Source organism: Monodon monoceros, unplaced genomic scaffold, assembly GCF_005190385.1.
Source record: "Monodon monoceros isolate NGI ecotype Baffin Bay Population unplaced genomic scaffold, NGI_Narwhal_1 Super_Scaffold_14, whole genome shotgun sequence".
Taxonomy (NCBI): domain Eukaryota; kingdom Metazoa; phylum Chordata; class Mammalia; order Artiodactyla; family Monodontidae; genus Monodon; species Monodon monoceros.
Genome location: NW_021703770.1, coordinates 76,114,091 through 76,130,992, shown reverse-complemented (window position 1 = coordinate 76,130,992; position 16,902 = coordinate 76,114,091). Strand labels below are relative to the sequence as shown.

At 47.1% G+C, this 16,902-nt stretch overlaps 1 protein-coding gene and 1 pseudogene across 12 annotated transcripts in view; both read left to right on the top strand.

Moving 5' to 3' along the window:
* Positions 1–16,902, top strand: part of SPIDR (scaffold protein involved in DNA repair) — a 384,011-nt gene that overhangs the window by 303,794 nt on the left and 63,315 nt on the right. For 11 of the 12 annotated variants that reach the window (XR_003793585.1, XR_003793584.1, XM_029223062.1 and 8 more), the window contains one exon: positions 7,853–7,993. The exons of the other annotated variant lie outside the window; for it this stretch is intronic. Coding sequence is in view for 9 of the 11 variants with exons in the window: in XM_029223062.1 (XP_029078895.1) it covers positions 7,853–7,993 (141 nt within the window). In the remaining 2 variants the exon portion in view is untranslated. The remainder of the gene's footprint in view (positions 1–7,852; positions 7,994–16,902) is intronic. 12 annotated transcript variants of the gene reach the window in all.
* On the top strand, positions 6,400–6,500 carry LOC114895730 (annotated as a pseudogene).

The following is a 16,902-nucleotide window of genomic DNA, read 5'->3' as shown; positions in this document are numbered from 1 at the left end:
CACACACACACACACACACACACACACACACACACACACACACACACACGCACACACACACACGCACCAGTGGGGTGGGTGAGACCTGAACCAGGTGGTGCTTGCAGCTGTGAGGTGTCTGGTGTGATGTCTTACTGTGTCAGTCAGGGCACAGTGTGCCACAGGGGGAAAGGGGCAGAGTGTGTGAGGGTCTCACACCTGCACGTGAATCTACACTTCCCTCCGTCGAAATTTCAATTAACAAAAATGTGTAAGAGTAGCTATGTATCTTTGAAAACTTGTTCTGGAGGCAAACTTGTATGAATGTATAAAACGTCCTCTTCTGACTTGTCTCGTCCCAGTCAAGTCTCATCTCCGGGAGTGGTAAAACCACAGTCCAAGTGCAGGACGCCACAGTTATGTGCACATTATTTGTGTCCTCCTTAAAAGACCACGCTTGCAGCAGGGTTTGTTGTTTGGTTAATTTCAGCAATGCAGTATTTTCCAAAAATAAAGAGGAAGTGTAAGTGTGGAAAAGGCCTTTCTCAGGCTTCTTGCCATCCTTTAGTTAAGTTAGTTTTAGCAAAGAACGACTGTTAACTCCTTGTTCACTGGTATTAGAAAGTTTCCGTGTCACGCTTTTATTTTAGCAAAGAGAAAATATGATTTTTTTTAATGAATAAAAACCCCATTTCTGTGCAGTAGAGATCATCCTGCTAACATCTCATGTTAGAAAGATAAACAGCAGGATTAGCTGTTTACTTTAGGAGCGTGGTCTGCTTGTTTTTCAGGAGGACACAGTGTCCTGCTGTATCTGGTTTCCCGTCTGCGCGCGGCTTGGAGCTGGGAAAGGCCCTGCCCCCTCCGCGCACCCTGCTCTTCGCCCTCTCCTCCCTTTCGGGGTCAGGTCCAAGCTCCCCTCCCAGCCTCTCTTCCCCTTTCTCTCTCTCCTGCTTCTTTTTCTCACTTCATCCTCGAATTTCTTCTGTTTCTTCCTTAGATTAGGGCTTAGTAAGGGCTTATAACATGGAGAGAAAGATCCTTGTTGATCTTCAGAGGCTGCTTCGGTTGACACTGACCTAGAATAAAACAGCCAGGCCTGACTCTGATTCCGGGAATTCTTGGTGGACTGCTCAGAACTGCTTCCACGACTCGTGTAAACATCCCACATGTCACTTCGCCTGCTTCTCTCTCGGAACACAAGCGTTCACAGACACACATGCACACACATACCCATGTTCGCTGCTTCTTTCTTGCTTTTCTTAATTTATATATCTATGATATTGAGCCAATGAATGAAAGGAGGGAAAGTAAATATTTTTGAAAAGTTGGGGAGGGGCATTTAAAGCTTCAAAGAGGGATTATCGTCTCACTAAAACCCCCTCTGTGAATCAACAGTTTTGTTTTCCTTATTTCTTGTGCTTTGTTCTGGTACTTTCACAGCCTAACAATACATGCATTTTTAGAATTTTTAAAATGTTCTTTAATTAGCATGATGAGGCGTTCAGCTGGTAAGAGAAGGAAGGAAGCATTCTTAAAGATAAACATTAACTGCACGATGGACTTTATACTTGCATCGTGATGTGGCCTGGCCGGATGGAACCGTGCACCTCTTTTATCTGTATTGTTTTATGCTGCTGGGCATGTGCTGTGGAGTGTGGCTTCACTTGGCGTCAGTTTTAGTCAGTTCTTCCAGCCTCACCCTCGTGGCTCAGAAATGCACGGAGTCGAGGCGCTGCAGCCGTGGGCTCTGGGGCCACGCGAGGTGTTGGTGATTCTCCATCGCTTTACCCAGAGAGGAGCTTTACTTACCGTGAAACTGGGGAGCTGGGTGGTGAGGACGGCACCACGAGGCGGATCACAAGCTGGTCTCAGGAGTGACGACGTCACGTCTGTGGCGGTGGGCCCTCTGCTGCTTCGAGCACGTTCCTCTGAGCCCCTTCACGCAGGAGATCAGCCCTTTTACAGAGGTGCACACACCTCCTACGGGCTCGGGAGAGCTGACAAGTGATGTGACGGGAAAAAACCACCTTCTTGTCGATTAAGTGTGTTTGTAACGAAGTGGATTTGCCTGGTGGGTGAAGGAAAGCACGACGCTGAGCGCAGATTAGGTGCAGGCTCTTTGCTAGGTGCCGAGCAGATAAAGTTGCCTGGATTTAAGGGTTCCAGAGCCGAAGCTCCCAGCAGCTGGCCACGTGCAGAGCTGGGGGCAGCCCCTCCCAGGCCGCTGCCGCCCAGCACCATGTGCCGAAAACCATGAACATGGGTGAGGGGTTTTATTTGGTGACGGTCAGTGTTTTAGGCGTGGGTGGAACATTGATCTGAAATAAGTGGTGTTCGCGTGCCAGACTGTTACTGCGAGAGGTTTGAGCGGCGAACTCTATCTCAGGGAGCGAAGTAGTTCTGAGGCTCTTACTCTTAACCACGGATATCCCCCTTCCTCCCTGGAGACGTTCTCTCTGTGCTGGTCTAGCGTTTATCTAAGCTGACCACTTCTGAAGACAGCAGTGTCCCTGGCAGGCGAGGCGTGGGATTCCCGGCACCAGGGCTCAGTATGTGCGGAAAGTCACCTGCAGCCAGAGCCCGAGGTTGCCCGTCGCCAGCAGCCCGGGGTGTGGAGTTGCTGGGGATCCTTGGCATCCTGGCCGGAGGGCGAACGGACGCACCCAGCCTGCTTCCCAGAGCCGAGACCCCATCTTGTGAGCGCCGACCCCTGACGTGATCTTAAAATGTCGGGTCTCCTCCTCTCCATGTGGCTAGGCTGCAGCTCATCCAGTATTTCAGGGATACTTAGGGGCAGTGCTCGTGTCGGCTGCGTGTCCTGCTGGGCTCGGCCACTCTGCTACCTCAGGGCGGGGCCCGAGCGCCTCCCGTGTGGAACTGGAACCGTCTGACCTGGCGCAGACGAGGTAACTGACGTGGCGTCCAGAGCCGGCCCCCGGTGTCGACCGGGATGGGCAGCCAGGAGCTGGCTGGTGCTGGGGCAGGAGCAGGCCCAGCCCTCCGTGCCCTGCGGCGAGCCCTGTCCTCCCCCGGGCCCGTGTCGGTCAGCTCTGTCCGTGACCTCCCGGCTCAAGTCGCTTGGCTGGTCTGGATTCCCTGGCTCCTCCGCTCTGAAATGAGACCCACGTCTGGGCTGCCCACACCCGGGGCTGCGCTTCATTCTCCACTCCACTCACCTCTTAAGAAATCTTAGGCCAGTGTAGACTCTTCCGGTCCCTCGTCCATCCCCCAAGACTGTGTGCTTCAGTCTCTGCCCTGAGATGTTGCCCTCACGCAGGCCCTCCTGCTGACCGAGGCCAACGGGACGCACTCACGTGACGGCTGGGGGGCGGGTGGGGCCACATGATGACCGGACAGGCTGGTGCCTGACGATGAGTGTCGGCCACCTAGTACTGCCAGAGCCGCAGGCTTCTTAGGAAAACAGGAAACGAATTTTATATAAAATCCCTTAATTTTTAATATTTGCTGCTAATTTTTAAAAAAAAATTTAACACTTTATAAACTAAACACATGAGCCAGTGGAGCTCAGCCTGTGAATAGCACTTTGCAGGCCCCCTGTTTCCATCGATTAGGGCAGCGAACTCACACGCGGACCGCCGAGGCTCTGAAAGTGCACGGTTCAAGCCAGCCTCCTGCCTGTGCCAGCGGTTGTATCTCTGAAACGGAGCATTTGGTCTAACGCCTGTTAGTGTCCCCCATGACTCGCCCGTGGCGGGAGGCGGGGGTGCTGGCTGGACCAGGCCAGCGGTTCACCACCTGGGCCCAGGGAGCCCCCGGCACGGGCCTTTGCGCACAGCAGAGGCGCCCCTCCAGGGAGATGCCCTTGCCTCCTCCCCGTTCCCCATCCCGCCCCTTTACAAGTGCCTCGAGTTTTTAATTTTTCATAAACATAACTTTGATTTTAAATCAGGAGCAATGCATGGAAATACCCACATAGTACATAGTCTTCCCCCTTATTACCACTTTCCCCCTGTCTTCTTTTTCTTTCTTTTGTATTATTTTCCAGCCTTCTTTCAACTTCTCAAACATGGAAAGGCTCGTTGCCATCCCAGGTTCTGTGTGTGCTGTGCTCTCTCCTCTAAGTGTGCTTCTTTCAGCCCTGTGCAGGGTGGGCTTCTCTTTCTTCAGGACACAGCTTAAAGATCACCTCTTGTAAGGAGCCTTCCCTAACCACCTGGCCAGGCCATTCCACCCCAGTGCTTTCTCACAGGCTCTCTGTTATTTCCCTCCTGTAATCCCACAGCCTGTGATTGTGTGTTTACCTGTGCCAGGCCTTTCCCTAGGGAGGTTCAGAGGGCACCTGCACGGGCCTGGGCCCACAGCAGTCCTGCTGTGTTTAGCACATAAATAGACACCCCTAAGGCCAGGGCACTGTTTGGGGTACATTGACAACCCCGTATGTGCCACGGTTACTCAAAATCTTGTGACACTGATTTTGAGGCTCTGCAGCCCTCTAGACCTCGCTACATCAAGCGCTTCTGTGTCTGACCCAGTAATTTTGTATTTGGCTCATTTCTTGTGTTCAAGCAAATCAAGATGTCTTTTAAGAAAAAAAGAACAACTCACACGTAAGTCTACAAACTCAGAGAGTTTCCAGATACTCTCAGAACCTGTAAATAATGGCTATAGAGCCATTATATTTTCTTACACGGCGCATGCTAACTATCCAGAGGATCTCTACTTACACAGTGGATTCCCCCCTTCGCAGAGTTTCAACTGGAGAAAGCTGTAAAAAACAATCATGTGAAGCCTCTGGAAGTTGTCCTAAGGGCATACAGCAAATGGGGAAACATTCCTTTAGTGGAACCAAGAAAATCTGATAAATCTCACTAAGAACAGTGAGTCTGTGGCCCTTGAGCCCTGACTGCCCCCCCCCGCAGCCACTGCTACTCTGAGGCTTTACTCCAGGGAGTGCAGTCAAGAAGACAACCCCCTCCCCTCAACTCCCAGTCCAGGGCACATTTCACTCTAGGAGGGCTGCCCACTAGCATCCCTTATCCTCAGGCCCCTGTTGCAGAAGCTCAACCCCAAGTGTGGTGGGCCAAGAATACTGGCCCAGTTGTCCTACCCCAGCCCGCCACAGGGTAGATGCACCACGCAGAGAGGCTAGCCTAGAAGACCAGCGCCACCACCCCCACCCTCAGCACTCACTCTAGAGCAGAGGTGTCAGTCCAGGCAAAGGGGGCACTGCCCAGAGGGAGACAGGTTATGGTGAAGAAGAAGAGCTCTGTAGGGCTGCATGAGATGGCGGGAGAATTCCATGCCCAAGAGTGTTGTTGAAAACAATGAGGATCTTGGTGGAGAGAGGTTCAGAGAGTGCTTGTAATTTCCTGACTCTTTATCAACAAGCAAAGGACAGAGCAATGAAAAGTTAGCAGAGAGAATCAGGGAAAAGAGACCACCAAGAGCCCTCCTGGAATCACAGTCAGACTTGAGAGACAGGAAGGGTGTGCTCTCAGGAGCACTGACGGCCCCCATGGGAAGGTTGGGGTACGAGCCTCACTTCCCTGAAGGGCCTCAGGACCACCTCCAACCACACTAGATGAACAGTTGGCTGCTTTGAACCAGGGGCAACTCTGGGAAGCCAGACTTTAAAATCACACACAGGTCTGGCTGTCTGACCTGCCCAAGGCCACATCTTCACAGGTGTGATTAGGGAGGGGAAATATGAGCTCTGGCCAAAGGAGAGGGATGAGGGCAAAAACCTGCACTCCTTGAACTATGAGATCAACCTCCAAGACACACATGTCCAGTGGTAAAGATTAAAAGTCTGACTGGCTAAGGATGCTCAAGCACAACCTTTCACTAATAAATGGCTTCGCTGACCTAGGGACAGCCTCTGGGTAGCCGTGTGAAAAGATAAAAACAAGAAGACAGTCTGAGCAGGACCATCAGAGCCTGCAGGGAAGAGCTGTTCAGACAGGTCACTGAGCAAGTGAGTAAACTACATCATCAACCCTTGGCGGAGAGGAGTCAAGGATCCAGAGTTGCCGCAATTTACTATCCAGCACGCCCAGTTGTCAACCAAAAGTTGCAAGGTTTGCAGAGAAACAGGGAAGCAGGACCCATACATGAGGGAAAAAGCAGATGATAGAAGCCGCTTTTGAAGGGCCCACTTGTTGGGCTTAGCAGAGATTTTAAAACAGCCATTGTAAATACGTTCAGAGAGCAGAGGGAACCATGTCTCCAGATTACAGTGTGTAGATGACAGAGTCCAATCAAAAGGAGGATATCAGTAAAAAGACACAAACTGGAAAGAACCAAATGGAAGCTCTGGAGTTGGAAAGTATAATAACTGATATGAAAAATTCACTAGATAGGCTCAACAGTAGATGTGAGCTGGAAGAAGAAAGAATCCATGGACTTGGATCTAGAATAATGGAGCTAGTGCAGCCCGAAGGAGAGACAGAATGAAAAGTGCTCACTTTGACAGCACTTACACCAAAATTGGAACATACAGAGAGTAGCATAGCCCCTGTGCACATGACATGCAGATTTGGGAAGCATTACACATTTGTAAGCCCTTTGTCAAACTTAAAACTCTTCCCCAAGAAAAGAGGATTGTAATTTCAATAGGATGTTAAAACTTAATCTCAAATTGATGACTGCAGAGTATTTTAGCAATTAAAAAAATGCTTGTGAAGACTTTTTAATAACTTAGTCTTTATGAAGAATTAAAACATACCATGATTATCTCTGCACTATTATGGAAATCTCACAAATGACAAATAAATATTCTAAGGGGAGAAAAGAATGAAGAACCTCAGAAATGTGGAACACCATTAAGTGCACCAATGCACATGTAATGGGAGCGCCAGAAGGGCAGGGGAGTGGGGGAGGGAACAGAAAAGATATTTGGAGTAATAATGGCTGAAGATGGCTCAAATTGGACTGGAAAACTTTACATATCCAAGAAACTCTATGAACTTGTAGTAGGATAAACCTAAAAAGAGACATACCCAAATGCGTCATAGTCAAAACGTTGAAAGCCAAAGATAAAGTCTTGAAAGCAGCAAGTGAAAAGTGACTCCTCGTGTAACAAGGGACTTCTCGTTAGAAACAGTGGAAGACTAGAAGGCAGTGGGACAATATTCAGAATTCTGGAAGAAACAAATAACTTACATCCCACTTTCTTTTTGACCTTTAAATCCTAAGGTTAAGTCAGTAGGATTGAACATTAATTTTTCTACTTTAGGCAACTCAGCTCCTCATTTTTGTAAAATCCAAAGGCCACCGTTGTTCATCTTCATTTTGAAGTATTCTAGCTTTTCACTTGTTTGATCCAGACCTAATTATAAGCCACAGAACCCTACTCTTTGTGTAAAATTTTCTTTTTCCAGTCCACCATGAGAAATGAGTTTGTACTATATAAATGCCTTATAGCTACAACATATTAAATAATGTCACACATATGGAAATGTTAAGACTAATTTATTTAAGATAGATAGGACATTCTTCTGGGTACCACCTGCTACATATCGCTCCGGAACAGACTAAAACCATATGGGCATCACGCGAGCAGTCAGGGATATTTCCTGGTGTTCTTGGGTATAAAATATCGTATTGCAAGAAGAATTGACCATAGTAATAATTGTATGTGATTTCAATGTATTTTTTTCTCCATAGATCTGATGAAGTAAATTTTAGAAAAGTTATTGCTAGCAACATTTTGGTGATAATTTTCAAGGAATACCTATTAATATCTTTGACTATTAGTGTTTGATAAAACATAATTTGAAATGTTTTAAATGGAAGTAGATTTCTACGGTGGATCTACAGTGGATTTCTAGTGAAGGAGAAGGAAATTCTGGTCTCTGTACTGAATCAAAAACTGTCTCCTAAAAGAGCAAATGTGGATCCTTTTTTGTAGAGTCTGCCTTCTCGTGCAAGATGCCCTCGGACTCTTCAGTGAGGTGCACTCGGAGGGCGCCGTCCTGAAGGACAGGGAGTTGGAGGGCAAGTCCTGCAGGCTGGCGGGAATGAAGGTTCTGCAAAAGGTCACCAGAGGAAGGTGAGGACACCACAGTAGCATCCAGTTTGCTACAGTAACATCTGTAATTTCATTTTTAAAGACAATAAACTAGGATCCTAGAGTCTGCCTCTAAGACAAGGCCACGAGTTGGGTGGAGCCCATAAAGTACTTATGGAAGAAAAATTATCATTGACAACAAAAATAATTATGCAGGTTTAGTGATTCACAATTTTATTAAAATTAGGATTAAAAATGTCATATATATGTATTTTAAAGTTTTTTCTTTCTTTTTCCTTATCTGTAGTAATAAGGCAGCTTTGCATGAGTCCGTTTATGTAAGTGAAAATATAATTGAGTGAAAAGGCACTTTATAAGCGTTAAGCAAAAGTCTTAATTTGTCACGTTTTTTGCTTTCCATAGCAAGAAAGCTTATTTTCTGTCACGTTTCGTGGCTCCTCGCGCTAGATGTTTTGGGTGGCGGTGGTACATAGATCTGGCCCCAGCGTGGGTTGTTCCATTCCAGTGAGCATCTTAATCTATGAATTAGGAAGCAGAAGAAACCTTTTCGGTGGAACGATCCAGTCATATAGAGAATGTGTAAACGGTGAATTTGGGTTTCTCTCATCATAGCCTCTTTCCTCAAGCAGTGTGTAATTTTAGCTGTCTTAATGCTACTGTCTTACTTAGAGCAACGTCTGAGCTTGTAACAGTGCGGGAGGGAGGAGCCGTTGGGAGGAGCCGTTGGGAGGCGCCGTTGGGAGGCGCCGTTGGGCGTGGGGCGTATGCGCTGCTCCTAGTCCAGTGGTCTGCATACCGGCCCTTCCGGGCCATGCTCCGTCCAAACTGTGAGCGCCGCCGCGTGTCTCGTGACTAGCAGCCGCTTTCCCCGGCCCCGCCCTCGCCCTGTGCCACATCTGTCTCTCACGTGCCGCTGAGTGGCGGCTCCACCCAGGACCCTGTTTTCCTGAAGGACAGACCCCCTGTGAGCCCCGCATTGATTCATGTACACTCGGCTGGTAACAAATGCTTCCTTTTGCTTACAGAAGGGAGGCTGTGTTACAGTGTAATTGCCTTATGGATTAGGGAGGGAGCTGCCCAGATATTTGGAAAGCTTAAGTGGGTCACATGAACCTTATCGTTTCGAAGGCTGAACCCCATGTAGTCCTCAGTTTCAGAATCACAGGCATCTGGAAAGACCGTGTGTAGTGGTGGTAAGTGAGGTGCTGCTCTGGCGTTGGCCTGACGGCATTAACCCCACCGGGGCCGTGTAGACCTCCCTGACATACATTCGGCACCAGCCTCGCACCTGAGCACGCCGGGGTACTGGAGCTCCCCATCTCGGGCGCCTCAGTGGAGCCCCTCCAGCTGGCACGTGTCCTGGTGTCCTGCAGGCCAGAGGAGTCCACTCCTGGGGACGTACTTCCTGCTGGTGACTGGGGGACCCAACTCCAGGGAAATACTCCTGGGGACTGACAGAGCCAGGAGGGGTCCAGGGGCTTTGCTCTATAAAGCACATGCTTTGCTACCGTGATGCTATACAGCCATATGTGTACCTAATGTTTAATCTGGTTTTTGTGGGTTACACTGGAAGCCTTGCTACTGTCTACAACATTGCCATAGGAAGTGTTTTTTCCACGGGAAATGCACTGACTATTCTGAATAATTCATTAACAGACTTTTGGAACCCATCCATTTTTAAGTTGGACTAAAATTTGACTAAGTATTGGATACTTTTTTAGGTTGGAATTAATTTCTTTATCCTATGTGTTTATTTTAGCATGCAACTATCCAAATAAATATTAAGATTGTCTTTTTGTTCTTTTGGAAGCTGTATTTCTTCAAAACAAATTATTAAATAGTTTTGGAATGCTGAATGTTATAATTGCCTATTAGTGACATCATCCACTGTCAGTCATCCATCCACGGCCCAGTAAACACAAATTGTCTCTTCCCCCCCAATTATTGTGTTTCATAGCAACTCTCATAAACCTTAACAAAATATATTTCTGATAAACCTTAACAAAATACACTTAGTTCCCAGAATTCAAGCTAAAATGATTAATTATAATTATATAATTCCAATATCTAATATAGAAAATTATTTTTTGCCAGTTGGAAGATAGTTTTACGTTTGGGCTGATCGTGGAGGCTTTGAAATCTTAGCTCCCCGGTCTCATCTGGTCCACAGTCACAGTGACGGAAGTCACTGCTCCCTGTGGCGCTTTGGGTGGACTGGCGGCCTTGGGGCTGGGCCTGTGCAGGGCGTCCCACCCTGTTCACCTGCCGCCTTGGGAAGAGCTGCAGGAAAACAGCTGTCATGTCTGTCGCATTTCTCTGACCGCTTTTTGGAGTTGTGTGTCCATACTGACTCGTTAGGGTGAGAAGAGTCAGAAAAATACCCTGGACGTAAAGGAAAAGACCATTTTAAAACAACACTGCTGAGGCATGTGCCTCTCCCTGGCTCTCTGCGTCCTTGGAGGACTCCAGGCTGTTTGTCCAGGGGCTGAGGCGTGTCCCCTGACCTTTGTCCTCCCAGGTGGCCTCTGCAACAGTTTAGAGGTCAGACAGGCTGAAAACTCACTTTACTTTGGTGTCTTAGTTCTGTGTATGAGCTTTATCTTTTTATTGCTGATTATTATGTGCTCTTATTTTTATGTGATAGGGTAATACTGAGGGAAAAAAGAAATTTTCTGAAACATCTTAATCCTATAAGTATGGAAAATATAGTTAGCATATTTTTGGCGGGGGAGAGGAACCTCTTTCAATTCAAAGTCCTGCTAATACTTAATGTTCCTACTTGTTAAAACAAAAGCCACTAATCTGTCTAAAATACATTATTAATGTATAAGTGACTATTTTATTTATATCTCTTTAAGAGTAACATACTGGAGAAGACTGTTGCAGAGCATTTAGTCAGCACTCACCGTATACAGAGGGGTCTGTCTGAGTGCTGAGAATGACAGGGAAGCAACTAACAAGATCTTTGACCATGAATTGCCTCCTTTTGAACTGGAGATTAGACCTGCCCAGGGATCCTGGGCGGTTGTTGCTTTAAGTGATGGGGCCTTAAATGGCTGGTCTTTTCCTCAAATTGGTAAGATGTTATCTGTGAAGACATAAAAGTAGGATTAGAAGAAAGTATAATTCAGTCATTTATTCATTAAATATTTAGGACCTCTTTGTGCTATGCCCCTGGCTGGTTGCTGCTGTGCTAGATTTTTGGGATTTATCTGAAACCACAGTATACTGAAATAAAAAGTCAGCTAGACAAAGCCTTAAATCCTATTATTAGGGATTCTGCATTGATCCAAGAGAAAATTAGGGCCCCTAGGAGTTTTTGAGAGAAGAAAAGAAGAGGTAATAAAAATGAAAATAGAGTTAAGATTATTCTACTCTTGTACTTTTAATAGATTTGAAATAGAAGGAGGGATTGGGCAGGGGTGCAGATTTGGAAACTTCTGCAGCAGTTGAGGGCAGGAGAAGGAAGAACGCATCACCACTGGTTTTTAACTTCCAGTAGTTTCAGGGGCCAGGGGGGTGGGTGGCGCTCTCCTGGGAGCTGTGGTGATGCCAGGAGTGTAAAATAGCCCCTTTCTCCCAGAGCTCATGGACCAGCAGGAGAGCCAGGAGGAGGTCCCGAGAGACACCAACCGGAGAGTGCCAGTTACAGAGCAGCCACTTTGCCCGGCTCAGAGGGCAGGTTCAGATTTGGGAACCCTGGAGAGAACGGGAGGGGCCTGGGGCTGAGGACAAGAGGGCGGGAGGACACGCCCCCTGATCTAGCCGTCCACTCACCCCCTGGAGCGGGTCCATCTGGTCAGCTTTGAGGATAGAGTGAGGGGTTGGGCACGTTGAGGGGGGTGTATTTCAGAGAATGGTCAGATTAATAGTTACTGTTTAAATGCCAGCTTTTGTTTTAAAGGTAACAGATTAAGTACTGATAAACTTTAAGTTAGAAGCCAGGCTTAGTTAGCATGATCACAAACTAACCCCATGGTCAGGAAACAGAAGGCCCTCGAAGCCCCCATGCTGCTCCCCAGCCCACTGCCCTTAGGGCTGTTGGTCTGGCCTGGGGTTGGGGGGGGCGGGGGGAGGGGCAGAGCACTCTCCCGTTCTCCGGGTGGCGCCTTTGTCTCTTGCAGCCGCTGCTTTGGGTCCAGTGCTCAGGGCTGTGTGGGATTCTCAGGACTTGTGTCCCACCAGAGGGGTATACTGTCATGTAAACTTGAGTGACATTTTAGCAATAATACGCAAGCGTTAACAGTGGTCTGAGGAGCCCTGGGATGGCTCCCCCAGCTGGCCTGTGCTGTGTCCCAGCTGCTCAGCTCTGAGTCCCAGCGGCTTCTTGACATGCAGACCTGGTCTTGCCCCTCTGCATGGTGTAGACCGTGGATTAGGACGCCTCGTGGCCAGTGTCTGAGGCTGGCCTGCCCATCATAAGGCTCTGTTTCTCGCTCACCATTGTCTTTCCTGTATGTGGCTCAATTCCTGGCACTCGAGAGGCTCATAATAAGTATTTGTGGAATGCACATTCGTTGTTTGCTTGGGTTCATCTTAGATTCTCCTCAACGAGATTTGAATGTGTACACTTGTACTTTCTGAGCAGTAATTATTGGTGCTCAATTTTAGTGGGAAGAATAGAGACTAAGTTGGTCCCAAGACCAGTGTCCAGTGCAGGGTGAGGACCACGCCTTTTGTGCACCTTGGACTCAAGACCCTGGGTCTTCCTCACTAATAAGTCTAGGGGGTAATGCCTGAGGTTGTTGTGAAAGCACTTTATCCAGGATGGGATCCCATCTTATGGAGGAGGGCCTGGATCAGGTGAGGGTGACTGGTGAGGGTGACTGGTCAGAGGTCAGGCTCCACTGTGACTTTGGGCACCAGGGCGTTGGTCTCCTGGGAGACCCTGTGTGACCCACGTGCATGGAGGTGCAGCAGAGGGAGTTTTTAGGGATCGTCCAGCACAAGTCGATGCGTGTGGGTTAGGGTCGTTGTGGAGGGATCATCTCAGTTGCTCCTCTAACAGGAAATAAGCCGTGGTGAGAGCTCTCCTGGGGAAGAAACTTCAGTGGCAATTTCCTTCCTTTGATTTCCCCTCTTTAGAAAGGCTGCCTCTTAAAGAGACAGAATTCCCTTGGAGTTTGAGGTCCAGAATCTTTTTGCTCATTGCTGTGGTTGGAAATCCTCTTTTAAGGGGACATACTTAAGAATTCTTTCATCATTTTGAAAAATAAAATTGTTGCCGGTAGGTTCACCACCCAAGTTAATGGCAGGAGAGTAAAATGTCACCGAAAGAGAATGTACTAAATCCTGAAACCAATGATGCTCAAAGAACTGCCCGAAAAGAACTAAGCACTGACCCGTGTGAAACATGGTACTGAGTGAAAGAAGCCCACACAAAAGGCCACACATTGTAGGATCCCGTTTATATGAAACGAACAGAACAGACAAGCCCATGGTGACAGGACGCAGGTTGGTGGTGGCCAGGAGGAGGGGAGCAGGGAGTGACCGCTGACGGGCACAGGGTCTGATGGGGTGATGGCGACATTCTGGGGCTAGACAGCACTGTGCATGTGCTAAATGCCGCTGAACTGTGCACTTCAAAATGGTTAATTTTATGTTGCGTGAATTTCACCTCAGTCCTTAAAGGGGGGGGGATGAACTGACTGCCTAAAAAGTGTTTACACTGAGTTATAAAAACAACTACAAATGTTTCATAAGTCCAGTTGGAGAAGAATAGTTTCTAAATGAAACATCTGGGCATAATTTCACATATCTCAAAAAGACCCAACTAGGGAATAGGGGCTCAGAAAGCAAATGCCGATTATTTAACCTTAACCATAAGGGTTATTTTGGGGAAATTAGGACATACCTTTAGTAAAATGGGCACCCCTCTAAATCAGTCATTACCTTTATTGTTCAATGAACAATCCTTAAGAAAACTATTGTATATCTATCTACCTAATCAGTGATAGAGACATTGACAAAGGGGAAAACCAGCAGATAACAAAAGGCCTGACACACCCACCAGGTTGATCACAGGAAGAGGAGGGGAGAGAACCGCAGACCTCCTGAAAGAGACCTTTGAGCTGTGTAGGCCAAGCGTTAACTGTTGTCAAGATTACTGACCTAATAGTGTTTCAAAAACTATCCAGCAAAAATAAATTCACCCTGTCCTCAGTTAGGTAAAGAAGTTCTGCTCTGACTGGTCCTTGCATGTCTCTCTCCATCAGTCATTCGTTAACACAGCACCTGGGTGTGGACGCAGGGATGAACTCACAGTTCAGTCTGACTTTCCAGTGGGGAAGCACTGACAGTCTAAGAAGATTTTTGCTGGAGTGGGTGGGGCTTCGCCGAGAAGGCCTTCAGGGTGTGACTTGTAGGTTCATCTGGTTGCTAGGCAGACACCCATGGAAGAGCACGTTCCCACCCATAAGTTCATTCCTGTTATCTTCTGACCAAAAATAGACTGTCATGCTGGAGCCAAGTGTTAATAAGCCTGGTGTCCTCGTGTCCTCCGTAGCAGTTAATAGAGCATTCAGTAAATACCTGACTAAGAAATGAAGTCTGAACCAAAGCAAACTGTGCCAGTAGTTCTTGGCCATATAAGAATTCTTTCAGTAGCAATCTCAGAAGTGGCTCAGGGCTACCCCCTTGCTCCACCACCTTCCCCCAGAGACTGGGGGACAGAGTAGAACCCAGTTCACTTGGGGTGATTTGGCTGTGTCGGCCTGGCTGACGCGAGGGGACTTGCTGTTCAGAAGCAAACCCAAAGCTTCTGGAGGGAGCGTCGCTGGTCACTGAACGGAGGCATCAGAAGGGAAGGTGGGGGCCTTGGAACCACTGCCCCTGAGTCGCATCTTGACCCTCAGTGGTCAGCATGACGAGTAGCTCTGCCTCCCCCGGGGGTTGGGTGGTTTGATGAGCTCACAAGCGGAAGCTGCCCTGCACACCCTAAAACATGCAGAAGTAGTGGTTCTTCCCTCCCTCCTCCTCCTCCTCTGTTTCTCTTTTCTAATTAACTGAAAAGTAAAACTCTGGCCAACATTGATGTAAGTCTTTCTTGTCTTGTTTTTACAAATAAAACAGGAAGAGAAAGATGAGTAACTTAGAAGAACTATAACTAGAAGTTGGGAGTGTTCCATTTTTTTCCAGGAAAGAAAATAAATCCAGTTGGAAATTGCTGGCCTTGTCAATTATCTGATAATAATGGGAGAGAATGGGTAATGAAGCCAGTGGAGTTAAAAAGTACAGAGAGATTTAGTTAAAACAGGGATCAAAGAAACCAGAAGGAAGATCTGCTGATACAAGAACATAAAAGCAACTGCCCCCGTCCCTCCAGGTTAGTAATTTATCTGGTGGATTTACCTGGCAGCACTGGTAAGTCTGGAATTCAGCAAATGGGCAGGATTTTTTTTTTTTTTTTTGCTTTTTCATTCATTCCTTCTCTTACAAATCTCAATACTCCCCCTCTCCCTGCACTGTTCTCACAAAAATCATAATTACCTACCAGTAGGGGACCAGTAGTTTTAAAACTTTTGAACTTAAAAAAAATAGAATCCAAAGAGGAAGCTCCGTGTTAATAACAAACCAACGTGGAGCTATTCTGTTCAAAATTGGGAGGTGGTGTGTCGGGCCACCCAGCCCCCAGCCAGCTCCTAGGGCCACGTGGTTGGAAAGTAAGCATTGAGGACTGATTGCAGCTCTGAACATTGCACACATCAGTAAGGTTCTTTCTCTCCCTCTCTCAGGGTAAAAGCCTGTGGCAGTAGCGTTATTGTGAGGGCCCTGGGTCATGTGATTCAGAAGCTAGGTGGGGTGTTCCTTGTTAATCTCACATATGAAGTGCAAATACTTAATTATGCTTTCATTAAGTGCCTTCTCAAATTTGCAGAATCTTATGCATTTTTATCATAGGTAGAATACTCTTAAATCTTTGTAAGTTTGCCAGTGAAATCCTGTCTTTTCATGTGGGACACGGAAGTGGAAAGAAAAGAAGTTTCACTGTCACTGTAGCCCCTCTTTCCTTTCCTTCAACTCTCCAACTAGATGGCAGATTAGGTGGTGGCATCGTTCACTACAGGCATCACCCGTGATGCCACCACCAAATTCAGGACAAAATAAATTAGTCTTTATTGAAAAACAAATTATTGTGTTGTTAAATAAAGACCCTCAGGCTCCTGAAACTAAGTAATAACTTGGCTGCACGTCTGTGAGGTGGGCCTGGAGCCCGGTCCATCAGAGTCCAGCGCCTGCATCTTTGGTGCTACAGCCTACACGTAATTACTTGCAGTTTTAGGGGAATTCATTTCTGTAAATTTCCCATTTGCTTTATAGTCATAATCCCCGGCCCTCAAATCAGAAATCTGACCATTTCTTGTCAGGGGTGTTGATGTTAGATTCTTGGTGTTTTCCATTGTTTTTGTTAAACAACAGCAGCGAGCCGTCTATGCTGGAATTATCTTGAGTGGCCAGGAGGAGCATCAGATCCGTTGGAAATAATGACACTGGGGGCCTCAGGTCCAGTTTGGCATTTTTCTTTTCTGTTTACTTAGACACTTATTAATGAAAATATGACTTTTAAGAAAGATCATTTTCATTACTGTTTTTTTTTTTAAAAGCAAGAGAATTTGCTCCTCTCCCTAGAATCACTGACAGTGGAGAGGATGGTCCCGAAGGCCCCTGGACCTGGACCGGGACTGCATGTTGTGAGCAGCCTCAGATCAGGCATTTCAGCATTATGTGCAAGGGAGGTCGTAGTACAGCCGCTGCTTTCACTGGTTGCTGCTGTAAAAATAAGTCACACAGAGAGTAAAGGGAATTTAATACTCCCCTCTCCACTGGTGTTCACTCCACATCTTTCTCATGAACGTAGGCATGTCTGTAAACAGAGAAGAATGGTTGCTTTTCCCTTTGGTATCTTTAAGGGTGTCCCTTTCCAGTTTCTG